This window comes from Dermacentor albipictus, chromosome 1 (assembly GCF_038994185.2).
Source record: "Dermacentor albipictus isolate Rhodes 1998 colony chromosome 1, USDA_Dalb.pri_finalv2, whole genome shotgun sequence".
Taxonomy (NCBI): Eukaryota; Metazoa; Arthropoda; class Arachnida; order Ixodida; family Ixodidae; genus Dermacentor; species Dermacentor albipictus.
This window is the reverse complement of record NC_091821.1, coordinates 353,160,585-353,186,560: the sequence shown is the minus strand read 5'-3', so window position 1 is coordinate 353,186,560 and position 25,976 is coordinate 353,160,585. Positions and strand designations below refer to the sequence as shown.

At 40.1% G+C, this 25,976-nt stretch overlaps 1 protein-coding gene across 3 annotated transcripts in view; it reads right to left on the bottom strand.

Moving 5' to 3' along the window:
• The window catches only part of LOC135918570 (neurobeachin-like protein 1), a 135,541-nt gene that overhangs the window by 74,058 nt on the left and 35,507 nt on the right, over window positions 1–25,976 (bottom strand). For 2 of the 3 annotated variants that reach the window (XM_065452182.2, XM_065452183.2), the window contains exons 17-31: window positions 23,418–23,547; window positions 22,085–22,204; window positions 20,885–21,214; window positions 20,174–20,273; window positions 19,092–19,180; window positions 18,668–18,763; window positions 17,230–17,410; window positions 15,274–15,339; window positions 9,705–9,838; window positions 7,308–7,470; window positions 5,135–5,237; window positions 4,559–4,706; window positions 2,705–2,863; window positions 1,193–1,352; window positions 224–312 (exon numbers count right to left, since the gene is read on the bottom strand). In XM_065452182.2, the coding sequence (XP_065308254.2) occupies window positions 224–312; window positions 1,193–1,352; window positions 2,705–2,863; window positions 4,559–4,706; window positions 5,135–5,237; window positions 7,308–7,470; window positions 9,705–9,838; window positions 15,274–15,339; window positions 17,230–17,410; window positions 18,668–18,763; window positions 19,092–19,180; window positions 20,174–20,273; window positions 20,885–21,214; window positions 22,085–22,204; window positions 23,418–23,547 (2,068 nt within the window). The remainder of the gene's footprint in view (window positions 1–223; window positions 313–1,192; window positions 1,353–2,704; window positions 2,864–4,558; window positions 4,707–5,134; window positions 5,238–7,307; window positions 7,471–9,704; window positions 9,839–15,273; window positions 15,340–17,229; window positions 17,411–18,667; window positions 18,764–19,091; window positions 19,181–20,173; window positions 20,274–20,884; window positions 21,215–22,084; window positions 22,205–23,417; window positions 23,548–25,976) is intronic. The other variant, XM_065452184.2, reaches the window with a different exon arrangement.

The following is a 25,976-nucleotide window of genomic DNA, read 5'->3' as shown; positions in this document are numbered from 1 at the left end:
ATTTACTTTCCAAGGACAAAGAAGTAGCAATAAGGGCCATAAAGGCAAGGGTCCTGCATATATGCAATAACAATAGAGTTCTTCACCAAGAAATGGGATATAGCTGACACAACCTGCATGCAAGTTGCAAGTGCAATGTCACTTAAAAGACTCTTTAATATCTATAACTACTTATCAGACAATAAATAAACAAACTCTGAGGAGCTGTCTCTGTAGCATTTACCTTCTTTGCAGAATAAAATTTGAGTTCAATATCCATGTTCTTGATAAGATTCAGCACAGCAAGAAAGCCTGGGAATCCTTGGGAAATATCTGGAAAACATAACAGGTGTCACATGACATACTACCTGTCACATGGGTCTTTTGAGATCAAGAAGAAAAGGGGGGGGGGGGAGGGTGTACATTGAAGGAAAACATTAAGTGAATCTAGATTGGCAGAATAGATTTTTGGAATTGTGAATAGCCCAGTCTTACTGTGAGCAAAGGCTTGATAAAAAAAGAAAGAAATGTAAGCCACATGGCGACATTGCCTAGAAATTGCTACATGAGCTTCACATAACATAACAAATGTTGACAGCACGTGCTCAGTGTCTGCTAAGTACAGATAAAGAAGGACCACACTGCATCAGAAGATATGTAAAGCACAAATGTGGTAACTTATGGCAACATTTTGAGCATGAGAACAACCTGTAAAATGTGTGAACAGTGTGAAATAGACGATGACACACTAACATCATTAGTGCTGCAGTTGGAAAGGGTGGCCTTTATTTTCTACTCTAATAATCAATATTTTTCAGCCAATGCATGCATGGCAGAAACGATATCTTATCAATGTGGCTGACCTATTTTTCCTCTTCCGTGTCCTTCTAACAACAGGACAGCAACATATGGAAATTTGGCAAGTCAGGAAACATCATGGAGTCCCTGAAGTCTGTTGTATATAATTCCTTGCCTTGAGCATTTCCAATTCATGATTAATAAGAATAACCTAGTCACTTTAAGCTTTTACATTGAGTAATGCCTACTACATAACAACAATTTGGTCACACTATGCTTTGCTTTGGTGGTGAAACTGCCTCTTCTAACTGTATCAGTACATGCCAGGGCTACATGTCATATATGCCAACTGCATGAAGTAAGAATTGTAATATACTAATATAATAAGCAAGAATTGCTCCTCAGACACTCTTACCTGACATGAGTATCAAATTGACAAGCTCCCTAGCTACTTCGCTAGTGACTTCATTTGGTGACAGTAGGCCAGTTAAAGATGCAAATCCTACTTCAGCAAGTCGTAGCCGTGATTTCGACTTTTCGTACACCCTGTCAGACCTGAGTAGTGCTTGAATCACCTGAAATTGAGAGATGTTAAGACAGATGTTTAAAGCAGATATCGGTAAACATACTTTATACGCTGGTGTAAGACTTGCCCTCACGTGAAACCCATTCCCCCAACTTTGGAGATTAAAACCAATAGTTCACAAATTTTTTTTCCTGTAGAGCACCTACATCAATGCATGCACAGAGCAGGTTAAGCTGAGTGGAAACAAAAAAAAAAGTTAAGAAATGTACTAAATACTGAAAAGCTTTCTTAGCGGGTCATCAGAAGTTGCTTATTCTATGCTGTAGCCACAGTACAGTATGCAGCATAACGAGGCAACCATAACATTCACTTTTGAAAGACTTACGCTCTGTCACAGTATTGAAAAAAATTTGTGGGTCTTGCGGGGACAAATACAGTACTCACGGTGAGGTTATCAGCCATAGCAATGAATGATTGAAAACGCTTGCAGCTAGGTAATTTGTAAATTTAATGAACACGTGCACTTAAAACACTCAGTAAGCCCATAAAGAGAAGTTCAACAACAGCTGCATCTTGTCTAGCAAATCTCTCTTTTTCTTTGCTCCAATTTACTAAAAGCCATCAAGATTTCCACAAATATAGGAGTTCCAGATAATTGTCCATTTTGAAAACAGTAATAATGAAAAATTGCAAGAAAATTTTTTTTTGTCTTAAATAACCATTTACTTATAAACTTCATGCTAATATCAGACAACCTTATTTTTTATAACATGGGACAACTAATAAATGCTATACTTTGCACAAATGCTTTAAATCTGGGTAAAGGCATGACTTGTTTTATAGAATACATCTGAAAGTTCAATACTATAGAAGTGCTGTATTTTCCCACACGTTATACAGCATTCTAGAGAAATTTGCATCATTATGCCTGTCATGACTTATCTACGATCCTAGTGTCTTTAGTCAGACAGCACCATTACTTGCAAAATTTAAGTTAAAAATTTAGCTGCAAAAATAGCTGTCACCTAAGTAGTAGTAGTAGTAGTAGTAGTAGTAGTAGTAGTAGTAGTAGTAGTAGTAGTAGTAGTAGTAGTAGTAGTTGTTGTTGTTGTTGTTGTTGTTGATTATGATGATGATGATGATGATGATGTATGAGGTTTTATGGCGCAAGGGACAGGTATGGCCAAAGAGTGCCAAGGTAGGCCAAAGTTGATGAGATTAACCCAATAATGTTACAAAAGATTCTCAATTAATGGGATCAATAGTTAGAGTAAAAGTATTATAATGTGCAAATGGGCCCAAATTATCACATTCCATCAAATTAAAGCAGATATACAACTGACAAGTAAGGTCATGCCTTTTCAACAAAAGCCAGAAACAAAAAGAGCATTAAATTCTTACCTTCAGAACCTTGACTTTAGTGCAACTGGAGAACTCTCTATTGAGTAGAATGCAGTAAAACAACTCAGCACAGTTGGGTTCGTAGAGTAAAAGCACGAGCTGGTCTTTTGTAGACGGGCTCTCAAGTAGGTGCAGCAGCATCTCAATCATTTCCTTTGCCTGAAAAGTCAGCAGCAGCCACTTCAATCACTTCCCTCACCCACATGCCTTTCCTCTCATACTTTCTTTTATTGTTTTTTACACTTTTGACACAAGTAGTGGGTGGTCCTGTGACACCAACTTTATTCTTTTTCTTTTTACGTAAGTAGGAAAAACAAAAGAATTCCTACTTTTGCAGCAGCTGGGCTCTCCTATATTTCCCATTACTATACTTGGGGATGTAAAACAAAAAAAATTCCACTTCTATACCTCATGCCAATTATGACCTCACGCTTCCCCAAAAGACACCTTCCACCCTCATTACCCTTTCCTGTCCCACTCATTGCCTCACAAAACATGGACCCCCACATGATAACCCGCTTTCTTCTCTTTCATTACATAACAAGGGTCTCGAATCTGGCAACATTGATGCCTTCAGGATGCACATGTGGGTTTATTGAACAGTTGCCTCCACCCTAAATGATCACATACTCATGATGCCTGTGGCATAAAGGATGTTCCACATCCACTGCCAGAGTTTGTGAGTGGTGGCGCTAGCTAACACTCCCAGGGTCAGTTCTAGTAGTAACACATAAATACCCCCAAAATGTGGATGGGAAGACGGTGCCGCAGTAGCTCAATCAGTAGAGCATCGCACTCGTAATGCGAAGACGTGAGATTGTTCCCCACCTGCGGCGAGTTGTTTTTGCATCCACTTTCAGTTGTATTAATTTATAATTTCTTTTATTTCAATTAGTAAGTACAAGTAATTTCTCTGTGTTGCTCTTGGCGTCTTTGTTTGTTGGATTCTCATGATATGATTAATAAAAATCGGGCCCCTCGGTTAACCCCCTTTCTTCTTCTCCACATCCTATGCTATGTATCACAATACTACTAATCTGGCACCAGAATGGAAAGAACAGTTCGGCATCAATTAATCAGGAGTGCAAGTGAATGAATCTGTCCTTACATGGCACATTCTATACACATTCTGTACAAGACAACAAGTTCTAAACTAATAACCTGCCTTTATCATCTAGAAAATTTTACTCCAGGCAAGTTGTAATAACTGTAATTTTTTTAAATTTCTTTATGTTCACCTGCCCAGATCCATCTAGAGTGCCCTCCTTTCCCTTTTTCCTATTACCTACAGATCAACGTGTACACAAATATATGCCAGCTAAATATTGTGCCTTTCAGTAAAGAGCTTTTTCTTTCTCTTTACATATGGCATATGTCCCTCTGTATCATCTGTATAGTATTGAGCACAGTTCTGAGTGCTATGTCTGATTGATTGATTTAATCAAACATCCCCATAGCAACACCGGGTCTATGAAGAATGACATAGTCGAGGACTACAGATTAATTTTGACTGTCTCGGGTACTTTAACATGCACTTACATAGACCAGCATTTTTGCATTGTGCCCTCTATAGAAATGCAAATGCATCAAAATGCCCCCATCGTTGAGAATTGAACCCCTGACCTCGTGCTCGGCTGCAGAACGCTCATAGCCAGTGAGCCACAACCACCTTTGTATGAAAATGCTTTGAGCCTCTTTTTATTTTTCCTACAGGCAACACTCGAGTTTTTCAGCAATAAGCTAAGCAACCAAGCAAGTTCAGCATATGTATTATAATCTAGCTTGCCTTGTTAGCTTGCTTAAGGTTTGTACAAGTGTGCGGTAGAGTGAAAGGGTTAGCAAACAGCAACTCACCAGTTCTTCTTTTCTCTGTGACAGCACATAAGAAACAACAGCACTGACATCTTGGATGCTGACATCACGCATCATGTAAAATTTGACCAGGAAGAGGACGGCCATGCGGATGGTCTTGACATCATCAGATGTGAGCAGGCTACAGTCACTGTCAACCAAGCAAGAACAGTTTTTGTTTGATAAGAAAAAGAAGTTTTATTCCTCCGTATGTTTACCACACCAAAAAGGATAATGCATCTTTTCAAAACAAACTGAAAACAAATGAAATTTTAAATATAATTCTAGATAAGAATGATTGTGCTAGCTTAAGCTTACGTAAAGCCAATATTAGACAGCATATATAGGTTGCAATTCTGCTTCAGCAAAGAAATTTAAGGTACATACACAATGCAGCTACGTTTCTAACCTGTTTATTGGGTTCTTGAGGTACAGCAGTCATCACAGTCAATTACTAATCAGTAAAACATTTTTCTCGTGCCAACTATGTTGCTGAGCATCATGCAGTGGCACCATAAACAGCAAACAACAGTGTTGTTGACAATGTCTAAAATTCTCCGTCTGAGGGCAGCAACTAACCTGTAAAACATTTGTACCATGTCTAGCATAAACCTGGGTCCATACTTCTTCCTGAAGTACTTTCGGTCCTCCTTGATTATAGTGGTTAGATACTGAATGTGCCCTGTGAGAAATAGTTCACATATAGAATCCACAAGCACAGAAAATGACAGCTCAACAAGCTCACAACTTCTGATGCATAGTTTTATCTCAAGAATAGTAACAAGGAGCAATGGTATAGAATATACAATATGAAAAAAAAAATAATGACAGATGTGGTTTTTACATCTCAAAGCCACATCTAGGCTAAGGGGAAGCCTGCACTGAAGGGCTCTCAATTAAACTTTTGTGGCACTATGCTACTGTCAAGTAACATGCTTTTCCTGTAACGATACATGGCTGCCATTTTTGCTGGAGTGCCCAACAGCGTGTCACAATACTCACTGTTAAAATACTAATTTTCTGATGTTGTTATTTTTAACTTTTGCCTTAGAATGTTGGTGAATGATCGCTTCTTGTATGAGGCAAGAGCCATCGTGGTCTTTGTCGTAACTGTAAAGCCTAATTTTTATCACTGCCTTATTATTTGGCCTTAAATGGCAGATAAAAATGTCAGCCAATGTGTCTGTGTCTGGCTGTTTAGATGTGTTTAGAAGCACTTCCAGGAAATGAGCCACTCGTAAATGCTTTGCTTGACATGTTTGTGCTGTATAATTCTGCTGCGTCACCGAGCAGTAAAATGCCTAAATTTGAACCAAACAGTGAGCTGGGCAAGTTGGCAGCCTAACATCACGGAAAACAAACAACACAAAAAGAACAGTCAACAGATTCTTTCTCAGCCTTTCCTTTGTACATTGTTCTTTTTTTTTCTTTCCAGGGGGGGGGGGGGGCATGGTTGTTTCTTTATGATGTTAACCCAGATTTGGCTCATTTGTTCAATGCTTGGCATTTGTGCGTGCTCCTATTGATGCAGATGAAAATTGCAAATATTTGCACACTCTTGCCTTTATGACACAGAAAATAGCCACAAGCCAAATGACACCAACCATTTTTTCACGAGACTGAGGCATGGCAGAGTACGACATAAGAATAGAAAACTGGATGACTTGGATTAGGTTTACGATGTAGAAGTGCAATGCACTTGGAATACAAGGGACGATTCTATTCCTGTCTTTGTCCTTTGTGCTGTTACATCATGAATGACATAAGAAGCTTTAGCACAATATGGTCCACTCTTAAAGAGAATGCCTATGCACTTGTTCAACTTTACTGTCGAACAAGTGTAAAGTTGAACAAGGAACACTTGCTCAACTTTACAGGAAAAGAATGATCTTGTGTAAAGCATCTGCACATACTAGCTTAGCCTTCGTGAATTGATTATGCATATCAGTGGAAATCAATGACTAATGTTGAATGTGGTGCTTTCTTTAAGTGTGGATAGTACTGTACACACAGGGCAAAAAAGTGATGATAATTATGTGCCAGGACCATTACAACTTGAAGCTCTATAGCTTAATAAAACAATGGCAAAGCAATTATGCAGACTGCCACATTAAAGAGAATATATAAATGAGGTGCATTCGAGAGTTCAAACTAACTAATGACTTAGAGGCAAGTTTTGCAATAATTTACATCAGCCGATGTGCCAAGTGGCCAACTCCGGCAATAATGATTGCACACTGACATGCAAGCCATTTACAAATGGTGGAAAGAACAACAACAACAAAAAAAGACGTATCACAAGAAAGTCCGACCCCTGGATGAAAAAACCCAGTTCAGGTTAGGTTAAGTTGTTGGCCAAGCAACACAACATAGTTCAGCAATAAAGAGAAATAACATATCATCACTGGCCTTCCATGCTTGCTGCGACATGGCAGACAACACAGAGCAGCCACATGTGACATGGCCTCAGAGACTGGCACCTGCCGACCACTAAAATGTATTTTGTTCATTGGGCCTCTTCAATTATCCATCCTGGCAGTCCCAGACTGCCCAAGGTGGTGCTTTCAGCAATAGATGGTTGCGTACGCAGCACCTCAGGCAGTCCTGAACAGTCCGGGATGCCAAATCAAAGAGGCCCATTGCTACATGGTGGACGATAAACAGCAGTCGCATGCGGACTGGTCTCCGAGAGTAGAAGTGTGCAATCTGGTCCACAATTCAGGATGTCAAAGGAACTAAGATCTTAACTCACCTAGCCTTACAGCAAAACTTCCTTTGCTCCAAATTCTAAAGTCAAATAGGATGTGCTGATACACAAGCTGCAGCATTTCTTGAGCGTTCTCAACAGTGCTTGCATTTTCAACCAACAGCTGAACTGCCATTAGGACATTCACATCAATGCAATGTCCTGGAACCTGCGGAATAAGCAAGGCAATTTTTTAGCAACGAAAAAAAATCACATATTATGCAAATGAACAAACTGTTCATTTGTAATAGTCAGTCTTAGCGTGTTTTCAGAAATCAAACTGAACAGGGCATGTGGTTTTTGACAGTGCAGTGAGACAAGACATGAGATACACTGAATAGATAAATGGGTGCCTTACAAAACAGAGATGCCCAAATTTCTTTTAAAATGTTTCTTTCTCACCAAGCCTGCTCTAGGTTAAGATCGCAAGCTCCCAGAAATACACTTTTCTCAGAAAGTGAAACACAGCTGGTATTGCTGTCAGCAGTTTCATGCACCTGTATGCTGCTTTTATTTCTAATCAGTACCACTGAGTGTTATTGTAAGAAAAGCAATGTCATATGAACTCAAAAGCAGCATGTGGCTTTCACAATTGTTAATAACAACATACTCATTCATTGGTATTAATTATGAGGCCTGTACAAGCAAAACATGTCATCCTTTATTCTGATACAATGGCTCACTAAACAGTGATGCTATATTTGAAACATTACTTAAGCCTGAGAATACCTTTCTGGAGATTTGATCATTCTTGCTTTCCTACTTGTCACTGTGGCTGAAAGAACCACAAGTAGATTTTCGTTGTCTTATGTAGAAGCGTGTACAGTATTATCAAATGAGAACACTTACTGACTGAGAAGAACTGTCTTACATTAATCTCACTCCTTTACATTTTATGAAGTAAAAGTACAACAGAATGTATTCAAATTAATTGAATGTAGGAAAGCAAGAACAGCTATTTTATATAGCTAATGGTCAATATTACTGAGATTGACTGACTTATTAATTTTAACAACCCAACAGTCAAGCTATGAGACTGTGTAGTAAGGGGCTCTGGAGTGATTTTCACCACGCGCAGTTATTAGAAGCGGCCCTTCAGTACCTTTCCTGAAATGTGTGGAATGGGCCATCTCCTCCCAAATCAATTTTTTTAATGAACCCTCATTTAATGGCCATCCCTTCCTTTTCATCATTCTTATGACACTTATAGCTTTACAACCTAACAATCTCTCACAGACTTAAGAAGATAGGGAAAGAGCACTGTATTACGGGTTGTGTTTCCGGCAGTAAGCTTTCATGCCTGTGCAGATCAACTACATTGCACAACAAGGAAAAAGGGTGTAAGACGGATCACAGGAAGTACTTTATACCCCGAGTGGGTGGCAAAGTCTACGAAATTCCTTTATTGTGTGGCAGGAGATATGTGGACTAGACGGCACATTGAATAACACACTCCAAAAGCACACAGAGTTCAGACACTGTGCCGGGCCATCTTGGGATTCACATGCGAGATTGTGGGTGTAAGCCTGTCTTTTAAAACAGCATTGTCTTTGCACGAAGTCCCAATTGGACAGAACGGGAAATCATAGAGGCAATGGAGATTGCAGACTCTGACATTGTATGTGTGAGCATGCCTTCTTTGCATCTACTGGATAGCACTATAGAAACAGGAGCATTCACTGTGGCTGGGTGACTTCACCTTTCGGATTTTTTCCCACATGTGTGGCTTTTCTTTTGCATGTGACAATATTAAGTTTTGTACATTTCTTTTTTTTCTTGTTTTCTGCATATATACACGCCTACTGCTGTCAAATAAAATTTAGTTGGAAGGCAGTGCTTGCTCTCCTTTCCTTCGTGTTTCTTCTGCCTCTAGTTCACGTAGTGCAACATTCGTCATTGTCACCCAGCCAATGTCAAGCAATGCCAACAAAGTGCTACCCACCACTGTGCCAAACTTTAATACAAGCATATCTCAAGACTGTGGCCCCACCCTCCATCATCATGCCAGGTATCTTGGAGGTCATAGTACGGCGCATGGGTATTGTCCTTCCCCACCAGACCGCAATCCTGGCTAATCAGTGATCGCATTCACTTATATATAACGGTGGGGGAAAGAAGTGGTGGGGCCATCAAGGAACTCAAGAGTAAACCTTTTGAGTGAAAATGTGGATTCCCAGTTACACACATAGGAATAATATTTTGCTCAAAAGTTGCCTAGAAACTACTTAAGTTTATTTACCACATTTAGAAGTGTTTCTGGGGCACTTTAACAGACAATTGAAATAAGCGTTTTGGCATTTCACTCTTAGTGGAAAGTCGCGACGGCAGCTAGAAATTCAACACACAAACTTTTGCTCAGCAGCAGAATGTTATAGCCAGTGAGCAATAGAGAGGGGTACTGACCCTTTGCATGAGGGCTCCTATGGTAGGGATCCCAGTGCGAGCCAAGAGCTGCATTTGGTTCTCTGGACTTCCTTGCATGAGATGCTGTACAATAACTAGAAAGCTAGAGACTTGATTCTGAGCTAACCTCAAATCTGGAAATGAAGATATGAAGAAGGGGGAACGAATCAGCGGGTCAAAGCATGACAAAAACATGAATGCAAACATATCCCCAGGGTGAGTAGACACATGGGAGGTTGAGAGGGCCAATATCTTACAGGTGCTAACAGATAAGTGTTTAGGTCACAAAAAATGATGACAGCCTGAATAAAAGAATGGCTACAACCGAAGAAAAATAGGGTGGGCATTTTCAAGCATTCTTTCATACCCTCCTTCAAGGTAAATATATACATGTGAGGGTAAGCGGGGTCTGTGCAAAATCAGTGTTCTTAAAGGAAAATGTGCTCCGCAGTCCTATGACAAATATGCAAAGGTGTACCCCTTGCATGCAACTCTTAGCTCCACCAGACACGGTTACTATATACAGCAGTACAAATTTTGGGGCTCCTTTTTCTTGTCTGTGACCACTCAGCACTATGTCCTCAATTAGTATACAGTGCTCACATTACAATGAGTGAAGCACAACTGTCTGTTTTATATAACCCCTTAAAAGGACATGCTCCTTGAAACAACTTTTTTTTTTATTACTTGCATTAGAGGTTACCAAATTCAGCCAATTATAGTTTTCTATGCAGATTTCAAATATTACTTTTGTGTGGCTGTTATAGTTTTTGAGTTACGTGATGCACAATGGCAAAATATTGTGATCTTTGCGGGCCCTTTTTTTTATCTACTAAATTTTCACAAAAAGCATCATGCTGTAGCTTGTCAAGCTCTTTGTAGATCACAAAGTGCCAATACCTAGCCAAACAGGGCGTACAATTACTGGAACTATGCAAAAATATTAGAGCATTTCAACTATCTTTTTATTCCCTGAAATATAACCATGTACTTTCGCAACTACAGCTGGGTGATATTGCAATTTCAAGTAGGTATCAGCACTGTACATATCTTCAGGAGTATGTATGCCAAATTTTGTTAGTATAAAACAATTATAAATGCACAATGTTATTTTCCCGTGATGGTGAAAAAAAATTAGCTGGAGTGTCCTAATTTTTTCCCATAGTTTCAGTATTGTAGATGCTGTTTGAATAGATATCGGCACTAAATATCAGCATTAAAAAAATAAAGCTAAATAAGCTAAAGCACAAAGCTTTTTGCAAGACTTTATTACACAATAAAGTGCCCACAACATCACTCTTTATTGCCGCTCTGTAGGACACAACTCAAGAATATAGTGGCTACACAAAAACTAATGACATATTTGACATCTGCTTGTAATGCTCTATAAGTGGGTGGATTTTTAAATCTCTAGCACAAATATTTTAAAAATTTTACGAGGAGTGTCCCCTTAAAGGCCAACTGCAACAAAATTTCAATTTGGCCAAATTTGTTACGAATGAGCAGAATATACTATTGAACCAATCTTGACAAAGCTGCACAGCTGATAATTGCACGGGTTTTCTTTTTTTTTTTTGCAGCCTTTAAATGGCACGTGAGCAAACTATGTGTGCATCTGGTGGTGTCACCATGATGCAAGTCCCAGTACACCATGTGCAAGATCTTTCAGCGTGCTGCAGGCAGCTGAAGCACCAGGCGCTCGAGCTGGCTTGCCAGTGCCACGCCTGGAGAACCACAGAGACCAATCAGCAGTGCATGTGGTAGTTTGAGCGTCTCACACGAGGAAAGAGCTTGTCACAGCACCCCGCAACAGCTTTGGCATCTTGGAGTCCACACTGCTGCATAGCAGTGTGGACTCCAAGATTACAGAGGTCATGCTGAGGAGCCGGGCGTTAGGTTTTGCATCACTTCCAGCAAGCACTAATGGAAGTGTCTCTTTCAGTTTCAGTATCAAAAATGGCTATTTTCGTGAACTTTTTGCAACACTCCTGCTCATATACAAAAACGTCAAATTTTGCATGGAGGCTTCGCTACATCTACATTATCTTGAGCTAGGCTTTTTGCACAGTCCTAAGTTTTGTGGCAGTTGACCTTTACGCATTGCAGTCAAGCTAGACTCACCTGTGAATAAACAAACTGCAAGGTCGAGCTCATCTTATCAACATTTCTTTTTTTTTTCATTGTTGACATTTTTGCTAATGTGAGCAATCTAAGCTAGCCCAACAACACAAAACATAAACAAGACATGTTTCATTTTCTGGATCAGAAATATGGGCAAGGCACGAGCCATTTTAACCAATCATAGAGAGCTAATGGCAGATTTGGAATAAAAACAGTAGAATAGTTTTACGTTTTACACCCAAAAACATAACAAGTGAATAGAACGAAAAGATCGACTGAACTTTATGACGAAGCACTTGGCATTTTTCAGTGTTCTTTAAACATGCTGAAATGATCATAGTCCCAAGTAAGATGGCTTATTCACATCCTCTCAATTCTGTAGCACCTTACTGTTACAACATTTGTAAAACTTGGCCCAATAAACTATTCAAATATCTTTGAGTTTATCCTCTCTATCCAACAATGAATTAATTTTATGTCTTGGAAGTGCCTTTTCAGTTTTATAATTCGGTGTTTAAGGGGTCAACACAAGTATTACGTACAGGAGACAATAAAACAATAATAAACACAGCCAAGATGCACAGAAAAGCCACATCATGCAGCCACAGAGCACCCCTGGACCCAGCATGACACAACACACAAAGCAAAGCTCACATAATGCACAATGTGACAAAGGTATATTAGTATGTTTTGTGGGCTATCAACTACCAGCTGCATTACATTAAATGTGAATGTTCAAATGTTACACTTGCAAGAAAACAGAAGACTTTTATAAGGTTTGACAAGGAAAAGTTCCTCTCAATTATGACCCACAAAGCCCATCTTAAAACTTCACAATTAGAAGAAATCCTGAAATGTTTTTATCATTACAACTGCAATCCAAAGCTATTCACGACTTAGAAAGTGTGTTATGGTCACAAATTATTGCCGAGTACTTCAGGTATTTAGAACACTTTTGAAATAGCTACGGCACCAGAACCACTGGCCAGTCCCACAACTGAATGATGGCTGACTGCTGTGCTCAAGATGACACTAAATAGTATGGGCCGGTGATGCTGCATGCTCCTTAAAGGCACTAATACAGTTGACGTTCATTAATTCGACCCTGATGGCACTAACAAACTTGATCAAATTATCGGATGGTTCGAATTAAACTAGATGTAGAAAGGAACAGCAATACACACTGCTGATTTATTTGGCAGTAATTGCCTGATTCTAACATGATTCCGAATAAAATGTGCACCTGCTTTCTATGCATCCAAGGCAGAAAACTAATGTAGAAATCACATTTAAGCTCTTAAAGAATGCATAAATCTAACGGGCACATGTTATTTTAGCAAGAAAAATGGGCAAGGGTCTGATATGCGTTGCACAATGGCGGTTGGTGTCTTAAAGTCAGCTTCACCGCAGGATTTTTTTTTATCTTAGCTTCGCTGCAATACAGCCATGTTATGCGGCGCAGCATATAACCTCTCTCCCCCTTTTCCCTGAATGCAGTTTTGGTTTCATATTTGATTGCGCAGCACAGGCAGTTTCCAGCCCAATTCTCATGGGGAAAAAGAAGAAGGCCGCGCATAACGATCTGGTATATATACCATAATCATAAATTATGAGTTACCGTTATTGCTCGAAAATCTTCATAGGGCAGGCTGATAGGAGTTTTCGACTTGAGATGACGTGTGTTCAGTCAAGACATGCTGCCACTAAAGGGGTCACTATAGGGGTCACTAGAGGGGTCAGACGCATGCCTACCAACTGATCATGTTCGAATTATCTAGCGAAGACCAATTTTAGAATCAAAATAACGAAAGTTTTGACCCATAGAAATGCTTGGGTGCTGGCTAGGACCTTCAGGCAGTATCAAATTAACTGATAAATTGAATTAACCAGAGTCAAATTGACGTAAGTTTACTTATAACAGTAAATATGACTTCTCATTTTGCAGTGGTATTCTGTTGCACATGGTGCATAAAAATCATGTGTCAGCACTATGTAATCAACTCCAAAAGCAAAAAAAAAGAACATTGAAGAACCATCCAAACTCTCCTGCACTGTAAAATTTCTTAACAAAGCCTTATAGAACACTTAATTAGCTTGAGTACTGACCAGAGCTGAAAGGAAGCAGTGGTCTTATTATTGGAAAGTTACTCGCCTTTTCATAGCAACTGCATTTAGTTGGACACATATGCTAAAAGGCAAACCTGTACTATCACGTTAAGTTACTGGCATACACCACAGAACTCTTAAGTGTCGTTTATACAGCCTCGACCCATCACTGAAACTTAAATTACCAGCGAACCTTTCACAACGTGACGCAACACTGCTGTGTCGGCTGTGGGTAAGAGTAGCATTCACCAACTCCTACAGCTATCGTATTAGAATGGCGGATTTACCAATGTGCGCTAAGTGTAAGTGTGAAGAGACCATCAGTCATCCTCTGTGCCACTGTTCTCGCTTCGATAATCAACGTGACACTCTCCAGTGTGCCTTGAATAGACTGGATGACAGGCCATTTACAGAAGGGAAGATTTGGGAGTCTGGCCTCACAGTTCGTTAGCCCAGAAAGCAGTTCGAGTGCTTTTTCACTACCTGAAGGCAACAGACTTGAGTGCCCGACTATAGACATCCTACACCTAAGTTTTCTCTCTCTCTCTCTTTCACTCCCCATTCCCCTACCCACGTGTAGGGTAGCAAAACTGGACTCAGTCTGGTTAACCACCCTGCCTTTCCTTCTTCCCTTCTTTCTCTCTCTCCCTGTTCCCGCAACCCTCACCAAATTAACAGCAGATGTGGGACTGAGGGGTGCTGTGTACCCCCATGCCACCATTCTTGCTTTGGCAGTTATGTGGCAGCTTTATGGTCTCAATCAACACTATTACATTCATTGGTCAGTTTTCAAACTCTGCTTTGGAGCATTGCAGAAATATGACACTTCCTTCTGCAGCTTGCCATTCCATGGAAAAATTCTCCTGAGCTTGTCGCTACATGGCAGACAACACAGAGTGGTCATGTGTGGCATGACCTCAGTGTGACAGCATCCAAGATTAAATGTGTCCAATCTAGAAGGTGATGTTGCATGTGACCCTTTTCCATTGCCTGTTGGCTTCACATTGTTGCAACTAGAAATCAACTTTCTCGGCTCTCCCGAATCTTCTTGCTCTGTCCGTTGTCTGTCATGTACTGGCGCATTCTATGTACTTAACTCAATAAGCAGGGAAAGCTGCTCTACAGGGTTATGTGCGGCATGGCGCAGTATTCTAAAAGCACTGGTCGGAACATATTCCATCACCTGTGCTTGTGCAATACCCATGTGTAAACATAATTTCAGAATCCATTTGAGAGGCAGCAGCAGCAAGCAAGAGAAACACAAAGCAAATGCAAACCCCACAACAAGCTGGGAGTATGAATGCAATCGCACGCAGCAGTTAAGTGTAATGGCATGCCTGACCCTTGGCAAGTGTTTTAGGGTTGCCCTCCGTCTCACGCAGCAAATCCAGCAGCACGAACTGCGATCCTAAGCAGAGAAACAGTCAGGTGTGCACGGTGCAGACGTGCTCGCATATCAACAAGGTGGCGAGCGAAACAGGGCCTGTACATGCTCTACAAACCATGCTGAACATTCACATACACTGCTGTCAGTAAAGTTTCATGTGGTGGCTACCAACACTGATGCCATTGAGAGTGACTCGTGAATCTTGTACAGCCCTCGTTATCGGTACAGGCATGCAACCATGCAAATCAAAATCTCACAAAGCACTACACTGTGGCCCTCATTCCAGTAGCCAGGCACCATTCTACTGCCATGCAAAAATGTATTTTATTCAAGTATAACTGCTCAAATTATGATCCAGTAGTTGCTGTCACGTAAATCCTGTACGCCTAAGTGGTTAGCATTGTCGGTATTCCTGTTTGTCTCAAAAGTAGCAGAGTCTGTTCAAAGCATGGTTGCATTTAAAATATACTTTAACTGTAAACAGAAGGCTTAAACCTTTGTTATTCTTGTTGAAGATGTTACACAAAACATAAAAGAGAACACACAGATGGCTTACACAAACATGATAACTGAGGTTCACTCTTCTCCAAAATGAAAAGTACTAATGTCAAGCATGTTAAAATAATAACTATAGCACAATTTATAAGGTTGTATGCTGCTTGCAATGCAAGAAATTGAATGTGCTTCAAGATAGATGTGTTTCAGGCTTTCATAGATGGAACTAAGTCCCAGTTTTGTAGTTTGCTCTGATAACACAATTCGCAGAGTTTAACACAACACAAAGATTCATGTGGGTTACAAGAAGCACTACAATGAGATAATTCTATACATCCTCATTTACTGTGGCTATTATAGGTTTTAACTACAAGGAGTACTGAAAGCACTGTGAGATGAGAGGCCACCAATAAACACAGCATGTTACCATATGGCATCACAAAATGACAACACTAATAAAATGGTTACACACTGCATGAGAGGAAGCTCACCATGTACGTAGTATACCTATGATTAGCCTAAGCCTGTTAAAGGGGGTTAAATACAATAAGCTATCACTTGTCTCACTCCCAAGTTTTTTTGCATTCCACACACAATAGGACTGGTTATTGAAGAGCAATAGGTGAGAAAATGAGAAGGCAATACACATATGAAGCAACAAAGAGCACGTATTCAACAAGAAATTGGCTCTTTGTCTTTGGCCACATAGGGACTGGTAGAAATTTTTTTATGGATAGGGTAAAAGTACTCACGTTAGCTACCCTGCTGTCTCCTGCCTATACAGATACATGTGCTCCATTCAGCACAATCAAGAATCACTGAATATACTGGCTGGTAGAAAAATCTTGCCTATGTCACCGAATGCCCTTCATGTCATGCTTATGTGGCTGCAGTTTGAAGGAGCTGAGGTTTAAGTCAGTCAACGCCATAGACTTTACAATCATATTAAGTTATGTATGTTCAAACCTTTGCTCATCATTGATACTTAACCTTTTGTAGAGATGAGTTTGTTTGATAACATAGGTAGTACTTCAACTTTTACATTCTGTGACTCGCATAGGAAATTAACAGTCACATACTAAAAACACAGCCTGGGAGTCTAGTTGTTGGTTTGGCATTTCGTAGATAAAAAGCACAAATTTATCATTAAGGACTGACCAGCAACAGGGTAATAAAAACAATGTCATTGCCTTCCTGCCCACTAAATTGTGTTGTTTATCTACAATACAACATTTACTATGCATCTTTAAGCACATTTTTCTATGTCAAAAGATATGCATGTTACCTGAGCCACCAGTCCTTAAATTCCCATAGGCTAATCCAATATACGCAAAACCTTGCCTTGCAAAATAAATGTAAAAAACAACAAAAAAACAAAAAAATGGCAGCTAAAAGATCCTCTAAGGAATGACTTGCCAGAGAAAGATGATGAGGATGATGGCACTACAATCCAGTCATCTACAATTTCCTCTGAGGCTTTGTTGCTGGAAGGTGTAGAAGCAGCCTCAAAGCTGGGAGAGCACTTTGGAATGGGCTTCCCGGAGTTCTCAAGAAGAACGTATAGTGTTGGGAATCCACCAATCAAGTTGACTGTATCCTGTTCAAAAAGGTCAAATTAGTTCTCATCGTCAGTCTAAACATACAGTGACTTGTGAAAGGGAAAACCTGGCATCTGCCTGAATGTTGCTTCCTTCAGTTTTGTCATTGTGTACGATGGATAATAAAAAAATACATCACCCACAGCCATAATACTGAACTATATTTTCTCATTCAGTATTCAGTATGCTTCACTCCCACCTGCTGACAAGGAACATACCTTAACATACTGTGTGCGACCGTAGTGTATGGTGAGTGTCTCGTTGCAGAGAGATGAAGATAGATGTTTGTACATGTTCTTCAATTACGTGACAGCTTGAACCCATATGGTGCACCCTTTACTTTACAATCATATAAAGTTATGCATGTCCTAACCTTTGCTCATCATTGATACTTAGCCTTTTGTACAGGTGAGTTTGTTTGATGACATAGGTAGTACATCAACTATTAAATTCTGTGATTTGCATAGGAAATTAACTGTCACATACTAAAAGCACAGCCCGGAGGTCTAGTTGTTGGTTTGCCATTTTGTAGATAAAAGGCACCATTCAGGACTGACCAGCAACAGGGTAATGATAGAGTGGTAATGATTAAGGAAGATTGCCTGGCACCATATGGTGCCACTCAATCTTGCACTGCCAACAGTTAAACTCCTCGTTGTCTCAGTTTGTAGAATAACTGCTTCAACAAAGCAGTGATACTGGGTTTGATATCCAAACTAGCACAAGTGTTTACTCAACAGAGAAGCTTTCATTCCAAAAACTATTTGCCCATTCCGCTGTAGCTTTGTGCAATATTCAGATGAACGCTAACTTGGTGTTTCATGATTCACTCATTTTGTGGATTTCTGTAGCATCCTTTTCTTTAACACAAGCTTAGCCATCAGGCCATAAAGGTGCTATTCTTTATAATAGTGCAAGGTGCCCCTAACATTCATTGGGCTTGCCTTCCAGGACTGCCCAATTTCACTTTGCAAAGAACTACATTATTCCAAGAAGGCACAAATTTTATAAATTAAACACCCTTGTCCAATAATGGCAAATATGCCGGCGCTACAAAGTTCAGAAAGCACTGAAATTGATCACCTGATGTTTCAATATTCATCTTACTGATACTGTACTGAAAACACTAGCAAATTATTCACTGTGCAGTCACCAAAGGTCACAGTCTCAACACACAAGTACTCACATTGTCCACAACTATGAAGCTGAACTAATTTATCAATATGCTTCCCTCAAACTGCTAATGCAAAACATACCTTGACATTCTGTGTATGACAGTAGCGGCCAGTGAATGTGCCATCATAAAGCGATGAAGAGGGGGCGAGGTTTGTACATGTTCCATTAACAGACGCCTGCATCAACCAACACATTTAATGCACACATTATTACAAAAAATAAAGAGCAAGACCGCTAACAATGAATGCAGCAAACACAACAAATCTAGGCCAAAGATGAAAGGAGCTGATGAGACATGCACTCCAACAAACTTTCCTGCATAGAAATGTTCTTGCCTTTCTCTACTACATCAGTAGCTACCAAAGAAAGCTTGCAATGTTTCCACATAAGTAAATGCTTGCGAGAACTGAGAAAGGGAAAACACTGATAACAAAGACGGTTGCCAATGGCACTGAAAGAAAGATGTAAGGATAGAAAGACATACGACATGTGATTGAGCCATACCTTTGCATCAAAGTAAAGAACCAGCTTTCCTAGTAGATCTGCAACTTCTACAGAGTCTTCATTCTTGAATAACGTATAGTTCCTGGGGCCTGTTTTGAAAAAAAGAAATATGTATAATGTTCCAGGTTCAACTATACTTCACTTGAAAATGCAGTAAAACTCCATTAACTCGAACTTGTAGGAACAGTGAAAATTTTTTAGACAGGTGGAGTTTTGAGATAAGTGATTTTACAAAAATATAAGCCCCTGGCCGCACACAAACGATCTAAAGCCTTTCGAAACAGGCACCAGTAACTGCTCAATTTCTCGCAAAAGATCAATATATCAGGAGTGGTATTTTCAGTAGACCACTTTTGCGAGATATTGTGCAATTCAGCATCCAACACAGGGATCTACAAGCAACAGCAGTTGACCCCCTCCCTCCCTCCTAGTTTGAGCTTGATCACATTACTGCACGCTCACCTACGTCCATCTCCTAGCGCATGCTCGATCTCGTCATCTCCAACATTGCATACGCTATAGTACAGCACGTCAAGCCACCATCCTTTTCAGCTCACATTCCCACATTTTCCCTCGAACCCACAGTAAAAGACGCGTAAGGCATGATCTTATCACACTTTGACGACTTTATTGGAAACTAAGCTTCTTTTGGCACATTGCACACACTGATGGGGAAAAGATAAGACTTTTTCAGTGCAAGCCCAGTGACGGTTTGGGTTTTGTGTGCTGAACCACACAATTGACCAGGTGCTATATTGGGCTCTCGTCAGTTCAAACTTTGTTTTATTTGACTAAAGTTCCAGTCCTCCTTGGAGTTCGCATTAACGATATTCTACTGCATGTGAACTGATGTGATTAGGAATGTTACAGGTATGGAATGCCTGTGTTTGGTGCAGTACAGAGCAGTGTGGATCCTGCAGTGTACTTAAACAGGCTGATTATTTTGATAGCAACAGTGAAAATTTATACATAGCCCACAATTCTTAGCATAATGTTCAGTAGCCATCAAAGTATGCCTAGAAGACTTAACAAGTTCTATATGTATCTAACTACAGAACAGTAGACGTTTTAAAAATGTTCACCTCCAGTGTACATCATTTTCACTTGAGATGCCTGGAGAGGCTCGCTGAAGAGGCACAGTGATCCAATCTGTCCCTTGAGACCTCTGGACAAACCCCAAACCTACAGAAAGCAAGTCACAAGTGAACATAACATAATCTGATCATTGTGATCTTGCTACAAATCCCAAACATGCAAGCAAGGGATGTGAGTGAAAATCACCCAAAAGAGTCAAGTCAACACACAGGGGCAACTGAAAAACTGCATGTCGTAGGATATTGTGTTCCAATTCCTTGGCCACAATCCAGAGAGATAGAGAGATGTGTTATGAGAGTAAAGCTGAGAGGCTGACCTGACCTAGGCCACAATTCATGTGTAAATGTCACTAATGCCAGTCCTATAGAGCTTTGAGGTGGTTTAGTCATTTGAGGTTAATATTTGTGTTGCAGAGATGAGCCTTAAAATTTGCAAACACGTGTGTATGTAGGCACACCGCTTCCTCGGAATGGCCAGTCTCGTTTGAAAATACATGTGCACTACTAGAACATAATCTTCCAAACAACAAACGGTGATGTGTTTTCAAGAAGCTACTCATAATGCGTAAAAATGCAGCTGTCTCTTGCTCATGCTCACTGCCCTGGTTTAAGAACTTGGAATTGGTATGCAGCGATATTGCAACTATTGGCTAGAACTTAAATGATGCTGCAAGTGATATCAAGCGCACAACTCCTCACCTGCTCATGTGACTCAAGTGGTGACACACAGATAGATGGGTCAGGGTCGGCATTGAAGGCACTTCTAAGATTGGCGGGGACACTCGGGGCCATGGAGAAGATCTTGTCCGTGTCCCAGCCACTGAGGAACGACCCAAGGGCACTGTTCTTAAGGAAGCCACCAGTTGCAGCATTTTGGCTTGGCTGCTCCTCTCCAGCCCCAGAGCTGTGCTCGACGACTGAGGTAGACGTAGAGCTGTCGCCAGAGCCCCTTCCTCTGGCCGACCGCCTCTCACCAATCAACGCAGATGCTTCGTTGGAGTTCCCACACGCAACATGACACTGCGAGAACTGAAACATGAAATTACATTTTATGCAAGTATTCATTGACCATATTATTATTCACTGCAGGTTGAAAGCCTCCCTCAGATATAGTGAACTAGACCTCGCACTACCTCAACCAAAACCACGTTATGCCTGCAAATTTCCTTATTCCATCACTCCATCTAATCAATGGCTTCCCTCTACCATGCATTCTTTTATTTATTTATTTATTTTCATACTCTCAGAGCCCGAGGGTATTACAGGGTATTATGACATATGGCATAAGAGTATTAAAGTGCTGCAGTAAACACTTTCTAAAAGCTTGAGCTAACTGAAATTGTTGCATAATGCAGGCAATGTCTAAAAAATTCTTCACCACCTGCAGCTGCTTAAAAAAGAAAAGAAAGCAAACAACAATTTATCCACCACCTGCCACAAGAGAGCATTCAAACCATCTATACAGCTAATAAGTTCAACCACAGTGCTGATGCAGAAAGCTCATGGCAGCCCCTTTGTGTCACTCATTCACTAACACACACACATTCCAAGGTGACATGCATGCAGCTATGTACACATTATTTAGTTCAGCACTAAATTTACAACCAAATGACACTCAAATGATGCTAAATGCCCAAGAGAAGCAAGATAGCTTGGATAGGCATGCATATGCACACTCACACCTGCATGCTATCAAAAGATGAAAAGATGAAATGCAATAATTAATGCAAGCCAACTAATTGCACTTGCAGCATTGCCATCATCTGCAAAAGCAAAGCAAATGCTATTGCAATGCAAGCATGCTGAAATTTGCATTGCATGCACTGAAAACATGTGTTTGTAAAATGTCAAGCGTAAAAAGTTCAGCTTTCGGACTAAACAGTCAATGCCCCATCCAACCTCACTAAGTGAAGGCAGCTTCACTTGCACGCTGACACGCTGCCGTCCATCGATGAAAACTGTGGTGGTGCTGTTAGTGAACGGGCGACGAGCTGGTGTGTGGCAGACATCCACGCTGTGCTGCAAAGTTAAACAAACCCCCCCAAAAATGTAAAGAGGGAGATATTTGAATTTATTTTGATTACAAATCCAACAAAGATGTGACAAAGGTTTAATGAACGTGAGCAGCTGGTGGTGTACTTGACGGGTAGCTTGAATCATGCACAGAACAACGAAAAGTCAAGCAGAGTTTTCTAAACCATTAAAAAATAATTAGAGGTTGGTTAATAGAAATGAATGAAACATCTGTGTGTATTCTCATGTATAATACGCAGATGGGGGGGGAGGGAAGGGGAAATATCAGTTTCTTCAAATTTAACGATTAGTACTAGCCATCTGACTTTGCTAACAGATGCAGTGTTCTATGACATCACACATCTTTAATCTAGGAGGCATTTGGCAGTGCATCAGTTGTCGAGTGGCACATGACAAACCCTGGAGCAGAGAAAGCACTGCAGAGGTAATGGCAAACGAGTGAGGCAAAAGTGATGCTAATGTGCAACTGCAATAGAGCTGTGTGATGCCAACTGTTGTGACCGCTGCTTTTTAAAAGGGCATGCTGAAAACATTTAGCTTTGTTATTGATTTTTTTGTTGGTGTTTTGTTTCTTTTTTCAAGTTTTTTTGTTTTGAATTGTGCGAGTGTGGGGCTCCTGTCGAATAGCAGATGCGGCAAGTACTTTTTTTTGCTTCTGGTCAGTGTGAGGCATCTGACCTGCTCAGCATTCATGAAACGTATGAGAGGTGCTCTTGCCTGTGAAAGCAGGCACGTTCAGATGAAGGTGAACCTATCATATGGCTGCCTTTGTCGCACTGTGCAAGTTGTGAAGGCCTCAGTGTTCAGGAGGATATTTTTGCATTGCCCACTGTGGAATAAGCCTCCTAGTTCAAGAACAGTAGTGTTTATGGCAGTGTTTGCTACCATCTGCTGCAAAAGCTACAAAGCCGCTGCATCACTGCCCTTGAAAGGGTGATTTGTAAATAACTGCAGGCCTCCACAGTTCATGCTAGAGCATGCACTCACATGTTCCTTCTCATGTTCCTCATGATAGAAAAGAGCCTTTAATGTGTGTATAGTTGCCTATCTCTGAAGAGACTATCAATACAAACAGTGATCACCTGTCATCTACAGAGGGCAGGTGTTAACACTGAAAGACTGATTCCAAGCTGGCTACTGCAAACGCTGGATGCACGAAAGCAATGTAGAAGCAATCAATACTGAAGGGATAACTGACCCACGTCTCATCGTCCAAGGTAATCCCTTCCACAGGAACAGCGTAGAAGTCTTTCTTTGTTGCAATGGCAACCACTAGTTTTCCCTGAGCAGTGAAGAATGACTCCAAGGTCCCATTTGGGCTTGTAAAACTGAAACAACATGACTCAGTAAGAACAGTCATGTGGTACTAGATTTAGTATGACTAGCTAACATTTCTCAACATTTTTCTTAGGTTAAAACAATGTTTGTATGTGCAGTCAAAGCACAATCAAAAGGCAGTATTTTGAGTTAAATACCACAGATGATGACAGCAACTTCATAGTATGCATACTGCACACAGAAGGATAAGTGACAATGGCTACAAATTTATGTGTGAAGCACTCAAACAATCTACATTAAGTAGAACTGCCTTATGTGGAGATGATCTTCAAGAAGTAAAACCAATTGCAGAAAAGTAAAGGCTAGCCAGCCATTGGCGGCAACTGCTGGCTAGATTGCTGCAGCTGTACTGTTTACAGCCCATGCTCATTAGGAGATTTTTATAAACTGGGTCTGCTTCAAAAAACAATCTCTTGGAATTCATAGCACATAAGCTCACAAAACCATTAACTTAGAATAAAGGTTATAAGCTGTAATTTGTGCAATTAAAGGTCCATGTGCATGGAGTTCCTGTTGTTAATTTATATACCTAACATGAGATATAAATGGCATTTCGACGCCAAAATTTAGATTGGTGCACAAGGTTCTTGAAAACGCGACAATTATAAAACTGAAAATATAATTCCGGGCCGACCTTCGGCCGAAAAATTGTATTTTCAGTTTAAATTTGTATCGCTCCAATCGAAGACGAGCTGGGTTCATCCAAACTAAAACGTGCAAGCACAAGTTCAGCTTCACCAATTATAAGTTAGGTCGGATTCACCACAGCACCTTTTTTCTGTTGCACGATAGGTGACTCAACAAAGCAGTATATTTTCAAAGTGGCAACCAGCTTTCCAAAATGATGTCATTGATGAGAACACCCGTCATCAACCTCATAAAAAGATGCACATCCTCAGCTGCTCATGTCTCATCTTCTCGCTCGCCAGTTTCCCAAGTACATTAAGTCAACTGCTGGAAGTCAAAAATCAACAAGGTTATGCTACCTATGCTCAAAACAATCCTCAGGCGATCAGAAGAGAAGCACTCAAAAGAAAACTGGGGCTTGGTGCAAAGAATGGTGCATTATTCCTTGCTTTAAAGGGTACCACACACAAGATGACCTTTAGAACAGTTGAAGCAATGTTATACAGGCATTTATCAGAGTGATGGTAGTGCTCTATTTTAGTGCAAAGAACCCACCCACCTTTTAAGCTAACCTGGAAATTTTGAAGCTCCACAGTGAAGTTTTTATTAGTACTACTGCAGTTAAGCAAATTTTTGAAGTAATTATTTATTTTTATTTTTCAAGATATTCTTTATAGCCTTCTGAAATAACAATATTCAGTAGGACTGTTCAAACCTTGCTATAACACCATTGGATATGATGAAACAATAGATATAAAGACATAAATTAATGTCCCCTTATGATCCCCACAAAGATTGATATTGCAGTTTATGCAATAACGGGTATAACAAAGTAACACGAAGTAATTCTTGCCTCCTCATTCAACTTTGTTATAACGAGGTTTTAATGTATATTTCTGGCTCTTAATGTATATATTTGTTTGGAAGAATAAAATCAATCAGTATATTTGAGTCGTTCTTGCAGAAAGTCCTTGGAAGCTAAAGGGTTAATTGCCTGGTACCCCTCTTAAGAATACGAGCAATGACTGCTTGTTAATAATTATAATTTGTGAACTGTAAATCCGCAAATCGTGTACTCCTTAGTGCATAATATGCCTGCACTAATGAAGCTTAGGAAGCTGCAAGATGTTGGCTTACAAAATCTTTCAAAGCTTCAAATGTCATGTACAATGTGTTCAGTATGCTGTTACTAATTGTTACACTACATTGTTATATGTAGTGTAATGAATAGCATAAGTATAATTTATAGTGCTACCACATTAAAAGACGAAGGAGATAAGCCATCAGGATAAACAAATTGTTCCTATCATCACTTTACAATAATTATTCAAAAATCAATAAACAGTTTTGAATCAGAGATAGAGCTAAATTGCAATCACCTGTGTTGTCTGATAGCAATAAGTGAATCTACTCTAATTAGAAGCTTTAGTTTTGTGTCTATAAACTGCTCCTGCATGTAAACTGCTCCCCCAATTACAAACATTGGAATAGGAATATAAAAGATAGTCCGCATCTACAAAGCATACATAACAACATACTGCCTGCAAACTCTCCTGAACTTTTTGTGAAGTTTATGGATTTTTGCTCATTCCACTATTTTATGAATTTTGCGTCAAGTTTTACGAAAAAAAGATTCTCTTCAGAAAAAAAAAGGTTTTGAAAGTGTTGAAAGATGAGGCTGCGCACTGCAAGAAAGAGAAAAAAAATGTGCGCATTAAAGACATTTTGACTGTACCTTTGTAATTATTTGCTCTTAGGTGGCAGCACAAAATGCCATATACAGTGAAATCTC